General features: G+C 42.7%; 1 protein-coding gene across 1 annotated transcript in view; it reads right to left on the bottom strand.

Moving 5' to 3' along the window:
• ARHGEF4 (Rho guanine nucleotide exchange factor 4) overlaps positions 1–12,673 on the bottom strand; it is a 218,378-nt gene that overhangs the window by 41,679 nt on the left and 164,026 nt on the right. The window contains 1 exon segment of the mRNA XM_017834879.1: positions 2,402–2,541. Coding sequence (XP_017690368.1) covers positions 2,402–2,541 — 140 coding nt within the window.

The raw sequence follows: 12,673 nt of genomic DNA, 5'->3' as shown, positions 1-12,673 counted from the left end.
CTCTCTCATGCTGATCTTCTTAGGTGGGCTCTATAGAACCTTCCCAGCTTTCTTTTATCCCTCTAGTCTTCCTGCCAGTAAATTACTCTACTTTTATGAAAGATTTCTTTTTTATTTCATAACCATTTTCTCTTGATCCAAAATGAACTATAACTCAGTGGTTGGGTGCTTTGTTTTTTAATGCAACACTTGGTCTGCCAAACGCCTTAAAAATGTATTTCAGCTTCTCTGTTTATTTGAAAGCTGCTTCTTCCAAGAAGACTAAGAATAATGTGGTTACCATAGTTTCCTTATCCACCACCAATAAAATGCAACTTGGAATACAATAAAACAAAGACAAGACTACTCAAGATGTGAGTGAATGACTGACCACCAAAATCTTCACCCCACATCACTCCCAGCACTAGAGAAAATACTCCAGACTCATCAATACCCAGCTTTTGGTCCAGCAGGGAAGATGAGGATAAGCCTGTCTGACTACCAGCTATTTGAGATATTTCAATTCCAACACTTAAGATGTCTGTTCCTGTAAAATTCCTGCCTCACAGATTTAGTGTTTTGCTGCAGAGTTTTTGTATTTTACTGTAATCTCTTGTTCTGGGAAGCAACTGTGTAGGCAGCACTTTGCTAAGGCTCACTGAAGTTAAGTGATGGATTAATTACCCATAGGAACCAGTCAGCAAAGTAAATAATGTACTGTTTGTTCTTACAGTTTTGTTGGCTCCTGAACAGGCAAGATTCTAGGGAACAAGCCAAAAATAATCCTTTTTCTTTCAGTCAACTGGCCAACAAAACCCCACATATGCTTCAAAGATTATACAAATTACACCTGCTTTGGACACATCCATTTGCCTTCCTGATTAAAAGTGATGGAATTTTACTCTAATAAAATGAACTTCCAAGAAAAGAAAGAAAAACAATTGTTCTCAATAATGATGAATAATGAAACAGAAAAGCACCCACATGCATGATGGATATACAGACCTGCTGACAAGCTTATTTTTTTCCTGATTTTAAAGAGTTGTGAAGATTTTCTTCAAAGAAAGTAAGATGTTTTGCCTTTTCCTTTAAAAGAAAACAATACAAAACCCTAGAGGATATTCCATTTGGTGAGACACAGTAACAAGACTTACCAAGGCAAGCACTTGAATGGGAGGGATGCAGAATCCTCTTCCCACACCCTCAGTGTGCACGATGGGACTGACTCCTGTGGTACCTGGCACTCTCTCACAAACACACCAGGCAAATGTGGGAGGAAGCAGCTCAAGATTTTCTGGTGTTCTACTCATATTTGCTTGACAGGGACAACAGTCCAAGACAGTTAAGGTAAAATCAAAAAGCTCTGCCATGGATATAAGCAATAGGGGAAGAAAATAAAGTAACTCCCTTCCTTACCCCAGGCACCCAGGGCTGTAGGTAGGGATTCTGAGCACTAGGAGCTGGAAAACTGCTGGAAGAGTATTTGCTTTTGCTGTTTTTGAAGAAAAGCTGTTATCCTCACTGTGCAGCTTTCTGGAGCTTTTTCCAGCCCCCAGAAGCTGCATCCAAAATCATCACTGGGTGCATCGAACATATACACAGAGCCTCAGTCCACATAATTTCAGTTGTAGTTTAGCCACAAGACAATATAATACATCTTTTATTCTTGCCTTCTTACCTTGGGAAGGTTGTGCAAAGGTAACAGAGAGAAAGAAGTTGTAGGAGTGCAAGAGATCACTCATATGGTGAACATGCTCCACTCTTTCAATGCAAATTCACCTCACTGAAAAACCATTCTGTGTATAAGGGGCTGCCAGTTCTAATGCATATGAAAAAAAAGGGTATTTTTGCAGAAAAAAATCTTAGATCCTGTTAGTATGTTGCTCATTGCATCAGTTAAACCAAGTAGCACATTTTTAAATTGCTGATGTCAAGTGAATCATTGTCAGCACTACAAAAGAAAATAGCTAAAAGCAGCAACTAAAAAGGCAGGGCTTTCACATCCCTGGAGTGAATTTACTGGGGAACAGGAAAAAGCAGTGAAGACCAAGCCTATATTAAACTTGGCCCCCTTCTTACCAACCAGTAAAGAACAACGTAGACCAGGGTTTTTTTCAACATTTCCCTTATGCCTTCCGTGCACAACATTCCAAGTGTCACACCAGCCCTGGCCGGGCTGCTCATCAGTGGTTTAAAACTTCTCATCCAAAAACACCCAAGAGGAGAGTCACCTGTGGCCCTCCTTTCCCTCAGGAAGAGCACCCCGATGGAAGGCACAGACCCTGTTCTACCCAGATGTAAGTGGTTCCCACAGTAAATGGCACTGTGCCATTACCAGTCAGGCTGTTGACCTGTCATGTGGTAACACCAAGAACCGGCATCCATCCTCGTCCTGCCTGGGAGAAGCCCCGCAGCACCGTACCTCGTTGATGGCCAGCTGCTCCCCGCCGCCCCCGGGGTGGCCGTAGCGGTGGTTGGAGCTCCGGAAATCCTCATACAGGTCCTCCTCGCTTCCCACATCGTCCGTCAGAGCCGTTTTATCCAGGGCCCCGTCAGCGATCACTGCAACAACAACATGGACACGTTGGTGTGGAGCACAAGACCCCCAGCAGCACTGCCCCAGTGGTGGGAGCTTATTGGGGTGAGGGGCACTGTGACACAGCACAGGGGGGAAAAAGACAAGGAAACCATATCAATAATTTCAGGGCACAATTCCAGCCCCGTGCATTCCCCCTTTTTCCCAAGAATTTTTCTCCATTCGTGTTTTGTTACCATAAATGGTTGCATCTTTTTGTAGAGTGGAGAGTGTGATTTAAAATAATTCAACAACTGTTGCGTGTTGCAAAGAAAAGATTGAGGAAGACTAAGAAAACAGGGTCTGAAAAAAGGCACAGGGCAATGATGCCACAAATGTGATTTCATTAGGACACTGGTGTGTTGACAGGAAACTTGACTAGGTAACAAACTCGTGTCTGCCACTTCATACGGTGAGGATTATGATTTACCAAATCTCATCAGGCCAAAGAAGCTCTCACCCTTTGGGAAAAATATTCATGCATTTATGTTGCCTAAAGGGTGTTTGCTCCAGAATTATCCACTGTTACCACAGGAGGGCCATTCTGCTCAGCACAGCCCCGAACAAGCTACAGATAATGGAGGGTTCACGATCTGTAGCTAGAACAAGCATTGAAGTCTCAAGATATAAGTACAAGCCTGAGAGATGTAAAATTATGGCATTTATGCTCCTTGAACAGAAGAAAATGGCACTTCATCTGTTGCACAGCCAGGAACTTTTTCCTGAAGTCTCCTCAAGGTATTAGCAAATACCCTTCAGTGTTATGTAGACCAATCATTCTTCCCATCCCTGGGCAGGTAACTGAGCATAAACTTTCTGTTCTCAAAATCTGAAAAATGTCAGTGATTAAAGAAAACATTTGCTGACATTCATCTGGATTAGGAACTGCTGGGGCAACAGTTTCCATGACAAAGATTGAAGATGAAGTGAAAACAGATGTTGTTATCAGCACTCCTGATGACAGTCTTTGCTGTCCAAGTTACACATTATGTCACACTCAAAATTCTTGCAGAACAGGTGGAAAAAACCACTTTGAGCTTGACCTTGTAGAGCTTGGATAGGAAAAGCACTAGTCAGAGTCTGGGGACACACAAACCTGCTCTTGAGCCCTAATTTTGTTCCACAGTGCAAGTGCATTTCTTGAACCTAATTGTGCCAATGGGCCAAAAAAAAGGGGGGTAATGATTCATTAGCTTATTATTACCTGAAAGCAAAGCTCCTCAGTAATACAGAATAAACTGCTCTCAGAGGTTACAGCCAGACCTGCTAAGCTCATTCTCATCAAAGCTTTCAGTACATGGGATGGGTTGCTAAGGCTGTGCCATCCAACTACTTGTAATAACAGTGAGGTGTAAATTCAGTGTAGCAGCTCTCAGTTCAGTGCAGTAACTTGACATCAAAATGATGAGTATGAGCTATTTTTAAACTAAATACTTGCCTATTTATGTTTTGAATTCAGTAAATACACACAACACAGCAAAGATGGATTCATTGTCTAAACCTGGAACTCCACTCACTGTTGATGGCAGTTCAGGACATGGAGGTGCATATGAGCTTATGATTAAAGCAGAATTTTCTGTGCAAGTGTGGAACTACCCAACCATTCAACTTTAAGTGACATTTCACAAAAAAATGAAGCATTCTCCTAGCTTTGCTCTGACACATCACATCATTCATTATACAGAAGTTCTGTACTGAATATGTGCCAGTAGTATAGATTGCATATAAAGCAGTTCTGGGGCTAAGACCAGGTCCATTAATATAAAACTCAAAACCAGCTGAAATGCCACTGATATTATAATTTTACGCAGAGTTACCATGGTTTGCACTTAAATTTATGTTTTTAAAGACCATTGAAGTATCACTTTTTCCTCATACACTGTCTAAAAAACATTTGTCTGATAGTAATGAACAAATTTCAGTGTGTTAGTGCAGCAAGAGAAACAAATGAGAAATGTTTTTCAAAAACAAATAAAAATAAATCATTTATAAGAAGGAAGTCAGCAGTCACTTAATTCAAAACTTCCTTTGCAATCTTCTGGTCTCATGCTTTTCCCTTATTTTACACATGGCTTCATTACTTTTGCCTTATGCATCTTTTGCTATTTTCACTGCTAACAGTAATTCTCAGCTTGAAAAATGTTCATTGACGTCTTTAAAGCTTTTTTTGTTTTTTGCCCCCACATTTTCCTATTTGTTCTCTGGTCAGTGCTTAGATGAAAAAGCAAAAGCTCCAGGGAGATATTTATCTGTGTTACTTAAAATGCTGTATACCTCTGCTAAGTGCCTTGAAAGCTGTGCCTGCTTTTACCAGAGATCTGTTTTTCTTCTCTGATCTTACCAAGCTCATCAATTCTCTGCAGTCTCAAAACCTGCTACTGCATTTAGGATTAGTTTTCCTGACAGAAAAGTCCTGATGGACATACTGCACCAAAAACACAGTTCACAGGCAGGAGGAAGCTCTCAAACCTTGAAGCAGAGTGGCCCGAGGTAGCCATTACACATTTTCCCAAACTAACTAATGCTGCAGGGAAGAATTAAACTAGTGAAAAATAAGAATTTGTCCTGTAGCAGCTTACATGAAAGACATGACCACAGAGAAATAAATAAATAAAACAGTAGTCTGGAATGGTGACCCAATGCACTAGAAAACCATCAAGGAACTAGGAGAATGAAGGCTTTTAACATAGGTACTGACTTAACATGCACAGCATAAACTAGGTCAAGTAGAAGAGAAGCAAGCACTATACAAAAATCTCAAAAGACAAGTTAGCAGAGATTTCTGAAACAGTCTATCAGCTTCCTCAAGAGCACAGCACTGGGTGGACAGGCTGCTATTAAACTGCACAGCAGCTGACCCTGATGCCTCATTCCTTCCCCATCTCTGTTTAACACTGAAATCCATTGGTACAGTCACATCTGGCCTCTCCATGTCCCTCTCAAACTGCTCTGACCTGTCCCTGCCAATCAGGCAACACCAAGGAACAATGTTCTGTCAAAAAGTAAAGCCATGTATCAATCAGCTCAGGCAGACTTCTCCATATTTCATACCTCTGTCCTGATAGATTTCACTGTGGCAACAAATTCCATAGACAGGAGCAGAAGGAAGGCACATCACTAACATTTAGTACAACAACCTTCTGTACAAGTATTAAAACTCTGCTTTATACTGTTGTTAGTCCAAGTCCAAGCTCAGGATTTATGTCATTACACTACAAAAGCAGATGGATAATTCTAGCAATAGCGGCCCCTGAAAGAATGCCACATGAACCCTTTTTTATGCATCCATACAGATAATAAGGTGTCAAGAACTGACTCCATGAAGAAATATCTTGAGGTATGAAGCAGCAAAACTCATACAAAACATGGCACTGAAACCAGCACCTGGCCCTGGTGGTCTGAGTCCAAGTGCCTGAGCAGACAGCACTTAGGCTACGTGCAAGGACAGTCACAAAAACAAAAGGGAAGAGCTCTATACAAATTTAATGAAGCTTGATCAAGGTGTCCAGGAGAAGGAGGTGTATGGGTTCACCCTGACACCTTCCTGCAGGCTTTGGGATGCAGGTATAAGCAGGCAGCAGTGGGAAGGTTCCTGGCGGGGCTCAGCTTGTGCCCCCACCTTGCTGAAAGGTGGTGCCAAGCAACTCTAAAAGAATAGGTACAGAGCTCTCCATCCCATCAGAAAGCCACTGGAGCTGTTACCAGCTCTGTGGTTTCACACAGAACAGCACTCTGTGCCCGCAGTGAGGGACAAGCCACAGCTGTACAACTCATTGCCACCCCAGCCAGTGGCCTGCAGCTGCACCCTGCTTAGAGGTACGCTGGGATAATTCAAGGGCAGCTGCCTGTACAGTAGGATTTTTACTCTTGGGAGCCACAATAAAGCCTCTCTGACACTGGGGAGCAAAACATCTGGGCTATGCTGGGACAGCCTCAATCTTCATGACCAACAGAGATGGCAGGGAGGGGAAAGAAGGGAGAAGAGGTTTTGTGTTGTTCGTCAAACTGGTGGGAAGCCAAAAGAAGTTGGGATTAGATGTTCTACTGAAGGTCTCAGAAAACAAGTGTTAACCATAGTCCAGAGTTCAGTTAAGACTAGTGTCACCTACTACAGGTTTGATATGTCTGTGCTCCTCTCTCAAAGGATGGACCTGCTTCATACATTCCAAATGCCAGGAATTAGTGAACACAAGTTGCTGTTGAAAAAAAGCCAACCAACAAACCAAACCAAAATAACCTCCAAGCCCCCCCTACAGCTACATCCACCAAAAAAAAAAAAGTTAAAGAAAAGTGTTCTGCAGAAGCACAGAATAAATTTCTAGACCAGTTTCCTCAGAGGAGCTGGACACTACAGTCCCAGACTTTTAACAGAGCTCTCTCAAAGTCACAGAGGTTTCTGTCTCAGCTGGAATAAACCCCGGCAGCTCCCCGCTGGCGAGGAGCTCCAGACGTGTCTGGGTCAGAAGCCTGACCCAGGACTGAAGGAAAATGGGCTAGAGGCATTTTCCTAAAATGTTGCTTATCTGTTTTCATTTGACTTACAGTTTACAGCTTTTAGGGGTAAGGAACCCCTGATGATTAGGGACAGCTTGAAAAGCCAAGAGCATTTGTAGTTTATTAAAAGCACATTATATTGACAAGAGGAACAACTTTTGTGTATTTGAATTATCTCTTTCAAGTGTGTTTTTTTCAGTACCACATCCACCCATTTCATTTGTCTCTGTAGCATTTACATTTAGATAATTCAGCAAAATAATAGTGGGAGCCTGATTTACACTCACAGAGCAAATTAATTCAGAGCTAACAACATCATCCCCTCTGCCTCAGTGAGCACAGATTGCTGTGGTTGTGTGCAGCGCCCACAGGAAAGCGCAGTGCAGCTGCTCAAGGAAGTACTTCAGGAGACTGAAGATGATAAACAAGTAAAGGGAGTGTGTGGGGTGGGGAACCAAACCCAGACTACATTGCCATGTGAAAAGGGCCCCTCTACCCTCCTCTTCACCCATCCTGGACTGCTAAACCCTTGTCTCCCTTAGAAATAGCTGCCACAAAAGTGCTGCAGTCTCCATCAAGTCCTGTTCTCAATTATGTACTTCATTTATCAGATATACAGAGGTCCCTATGCAGCTGCCACAGTAAAATCCATCAGAGTGATGTCATCCCACTTCTGCCCCAGCAGTGCAATTCTCCAGCTCTTACTGTGCTGATGGACCCTCTCTCATCACTCTGCTTATGGTTGTGGGCCAGTTTAACAGGAAGAGGGAAGTCTGACAAGGAATTAGCAACAAGGGAACAATGACCAGTTAGGATCAGCTTCATGAGGAGACAAAACCCCAACAAAATAAAACAAAAAATAATCACAGATATGGTCTTCAAAAGCAAGCTGAGGTCCTCACGATGACATTTCTGAGAAGGTAATGAAACTGTGTTAAATTAAACTCTGAGGAAGAAATCACAGCCCAGGAAGGAGAGACAGAAAATATTTCAGGGGAGAAAGCAAGATTCATCACCTCCATTTTAAAGGAACATTAAGAAGAGAAAGCATTCTACATAACAAAATTAAATTAACATTTTGGTATAATGCCACAAACAGAATTGCTGTTGTGAATGAAACCAGTTCCTAATTAGCTGAGGTAAAGAGCAAATCTGTTCTTGAAAACAAAAAGGACAGCTCTTCACTGGAAAGCTGAGCACAGGTCCTCTGTGGGTCTGCTGGGCACATCACCCAGGGTAACATTCATCAGCAATAATGCACTGAGCCACCCACTCAGGTTTCAAGAGTTTTTAAATCCCAATTAGAATCTAAATGACTTGCAGGGAGGCTTAAGGGAGTTCTCAGCTCTCTCGGGTAGCAGAGATAATTATGGGGAAGAGAGATGTGGATTATGAATGGCTCTGCAGCTCCGACTCCCACGTCACCACTTGCTGCTCTGGCAGCTTGGCCCGCTTTGCCCTGGCGGGCACAGGGCAGAGCTGCCCCCAGCCCCTTCCTGGCTGGGGGAATGATGGTACAACTGGGAGAGGGGGAGCAATTTAAATAGTTTTGAAGAAGAGGGGAAATAACGGGGAAAACAGATAGGAAGTCACATAAATATACTTTTTTGATCCAAAGCCTAATCCTTTGTTTAAAAATCCTTCTGTTGTACTGCACACAAACTATTCATTCACTGGCCACATTCCCATCACAGCTACTGACTTGGAAAGCAGCAGGCACGTCCTCCTGCTCCACCTATTTGTTGTTTATTTACTCAGGTCTGATTACTCATCCATACTGACGTGTTTGCTCTCATTTTTCAGGTGAATGTCTCTGGAAATGCTGTTTACTTTATGTCTGGACATGGGGACCAATTCTAGTTCAGTCCTTTAAGCCCTATCACAATCTAAACATTAAATCAATCATGGCAATCAAAACTAGCACACAAATCCCTTCTGGTGTCCAGGCACGTTCTTTACCATATCCTTGGTAGGATAAACAGGTCGGAATACCTGGCACATCATTTACTGTCCCAACAAGTAGCCTTATTCATTGAAGTAGCTGCTATTTAAAGGAGTTGGAGGAGGGGGGAGTTAGGGGGTACCTAGATGAAACCATCCATCATAATTTTTTGAACGTTTCCTCTGTGGAATACTAAAATGGTTGCTTTTCCTGTTTGTAACAGGTAACAAACACTGACATTCCAAACTCACGTTGAATTTTCACCTGTCCATTTAGCTCTGCAGCTTAGCCCTGTGCCTGCTATGTCTGAAAGTAAAAATCAAACCCAGAACAAACTGCCCTCCCTTGAAGCAAACACCAGCACCACCAACAGCAAAGCTGCCCCTTCATCAGACAACTGAGTCCCAAAATACTGACAGGCTGCTGGTTGGGGCACAACACATCTGACACTGCCTGGAGGGCGTGCTCAGAGTCCATTCAGATCAGCAGTGTCCTCGGGGGAGCTTTTAGCTCACCTGCAAAGATGAAAATACCACAGCCATGTATCCACTCATTCTTACCCAGAAGTGCAACAAAAACTGAGGAAATTCAAGCAAATGAGCCAGGAAACCAGAACAATAGTTATTTACAGTGGGCAACACCTACTTCAGCAAACATAGGAGGTAAAGCAACATCAAAGAGTGTTAGTGCAGCTGACAACCCTGACAAACATGGATTGGACAAGATTTTGTCAATAACATTTCAGGCATTTATTTGTTTTATCTGTTTATTTTTAGGAGAGCATCTGCTCCAGATGAATGCTCCAGATTTTCAAAACCTTGTAGGCATATCCCACAGGTTGGAAGATCAGCAACCTGGCAAAAAGAGACACACTGTTTTCTTAAAAGATTATTCCCACAGGTTCTCCTATACGATCACAACACCTGCCACTACTTCAGTGCATGGTTACATGTGGCATCCCTCCTAAAGTTTCCTTTGGGTTTCTCTCATCTTTTCCTTGCACAAATGTATGAAACTTGCCTGTGGGAACACGCAAACAAAAGAGCCACTGTCTTACTGCTCTGCCTTCACTTAATCTGAGGTTCATCTGAACCAAAGCCCTGGTGCATCCTCAAGCATCCCCCAAAGTCTGTGTTTGAATCTTGTTTTTCTCCTCCAGAAAAAAAAATACAAAAGAGCCTCAAAGACTTCAGACAAAACCAATAATTCTAGTCATCACCAGTCCTCAAAAGAAGACTTTGAATGGAAAACATTCCGCCATTCTCTGAGGAATTGTTATTCCTCCTACCTCTGCAGCTACTTTCCAAGGATTTAAGTAGAGTTTTCTTAATGCAAGTGTGGTTGTGTCCCAAATCTCACGCTGCCCTTGTCTGTTTTAATTATATTGATTTAGCCATGATGTTTGCTTCACCTCTGAAACAACTTTCTAAGAACACTCCCTGAAGAGCGTTAGAAACCCAAGTTTTGGTGGGCTCTCACAGAGCCTCCTTTCTTGTACCTGTTACTTTATTAAACAAAGGAAAGAATTCAAACACATTGTAGGAAATTCCAGCTGATTTATATTTCCAAAGATTCTGTGCTTTTAATATGTCTTTACATTCAAGCTCACCCTCAGAAGACCAACAGCTCTGAAGCTGAGTCTTTGCTAAAGATTTTGTTGCAAAAAAGCAAATAGTTTTCTTCAGTCTTAAGTCACAGTCTAGAAACAAGAAAATTCCCCTATACTCTAAGCTTTAGCTACTGGCCTGGAAAAGACCACACTGTAAAGAATGGTTAAGATCATTTTTGTGAAGAATTGTCACTAGGATGCAAAACAATTCATATCACGAAAGTCTATAAAATGTTGCACTCGGTCATGCCAACTTTGCATGGAAAAAGACAGACATGAGTCTTTCTTATAGCAGCATAATCCACTTTATAACTGGAATGACTAAAAATGAAGAATTGCTTTCATAATAATTTAAAGCCTTGACAATGCAGCCACCTTTGGTTAGAGCAAAACTAACTCCAGAGCCTAAAGGAGGCCTGCAAGCCCAAAGCCAGTTTAACCAGGCTGATTGGTGACACAGATGCACTGGGCACGGGCTGTTTCCAGCACAGTCAGCACAAAGAGCCACTGCCTGGCACTTGTGAAAAGCAGCCTGTTTCTCTAAGTGTCTGAAGATGGATTTAAGAGGCTAACTTCGAACACTTAAATTTGAAAAATGTGACCTTTGTTTTTTCCCAGAATTCTGCATAATGCCATAAATCTAGTCTTTATCTTTGTGAAGCTATCCAGGCTGACAAGTGGCTTATATCTGTGACCTTGGACCACAGAAGTAATTAAAAATGAATGCCATGAGAAGACTTTCAATTGCTCTTGTGCATTATCAAGTGTAAGTCTCAAGGGGCAGCAAGATTGTTTTGTTGACATTATTTTGAATGACCAGTCTTCATGTAACACACAACACATCTAGTTTCATGATGGGGATGCAGTCTTTTCATTAAAAATACTGCTAAAACTGCTTTACCTTTAGGAAATCCCTCTGTCCCAGTTTATTTTTTAATCTGAGTTCTAAGAAAATCCCTGAGATCAAACTACCATATATTTCTGAAGGGAAAACAGAAAATCAAGGATTAATATTATTTAACTACAACAGCCACAATAGCTAAGGGATGAGGCTCTTTGAGCATACGTTTGAATCACGCAATACTGTACAAAGGAGTCAAAATCAGGCTCTGAGTTAGTCAGGGGGATTCTTTGGTGTTATTCAGAACAGATTTGAGAGATCAGCTCTGAGCAAGCTACAGGACATGGGCAAGTGTAATCCAGTCTTTATATTGTGAATAGGCAAAGACACAGGAGCATCTCCACTGGAAGATGGGTGCACAACAGCAGGGCACCAGGTCAGCTCAGTTTAGAGGGACCTCAGGGACAGAGACAAGGTGGACATTTCAAACCCACTCAGACATTGCATATTTACTGTTTTGTCAGTGTAAACTTTGCTGCTGGAGTCCAGGACTGACTGGCTTTAATATTCAGTGGCTGTGTTGAAGACCAGCTCTACAAAGCAATGAAAGAAGGTTGGAGCACAGGGGTGACCTGGATGAGAGTCTCCTGCCCTCATTGCTTGGCTGGAGTGTGCTTCACACCAGATCCAGCTGCAGGCCCCACACCAGTCAGCCCTCACTACCCCTCCTCCTCAGGGGCTCCAGACTTCCCTGATATATGTCATATATGTGAAAGACTTTGCACCAAAATAACTTCAGATTGGGAATGGATGGCAATATTCATAGGAACTATACAGAAGGACAGGCCTTACAGCTTTATACATTTGACACTGTTCTTACTGGAGCAGGAACAGAGCTGTCCCGTGTGAAGTGTCTGCTCCCTGGGAGCCTGAGGGTGCAAACAGGTTATATTACTGCAAATCAAATGTAAGGAATTATGCTGTGGTGGTTTGGACCTTGGTTTTTCCCCCAGAGGCTGAAAAGTGGTAGACCCCAAGGGGTGGAAACCCCTGGATGTTATGAAGTTTTGCCCAATGGGCGCTCCTGCAAAAATGTAAACATATCACAAGCTCACCGGAAGAGATGAGTTGTAGTTTTGGTTGTTGGTGGAGAGGTGGCCATGTTGTAGAGCCACGAGGAAGGGGCTCTGAGCCCCTTGGGGCCTCCGGGCGCCCCCCAGCCCCAGTTGGGGG

Source organism: Lepidothrix coronata, unplaced genomic scaffold (assembly GCF_001604755.1).
Source record: "Lepidothrix coronata isolate B3197 unplaced genomic scaffold, Lepidothrix_coronata-1.0 Scaffold243, whole genome shotgun sequence".
NCBI classification, from domain to species: Eukaryota; Metazoa; Chordata; class Aves; order Passeriformes; family Pipridae; genus Lepidothrix; species Lepidothrix coronata.
Note: the sequence above shows the minus strand (reverse complement) of the source record. Positions and strands in the feature narration are given on the sequence as shown.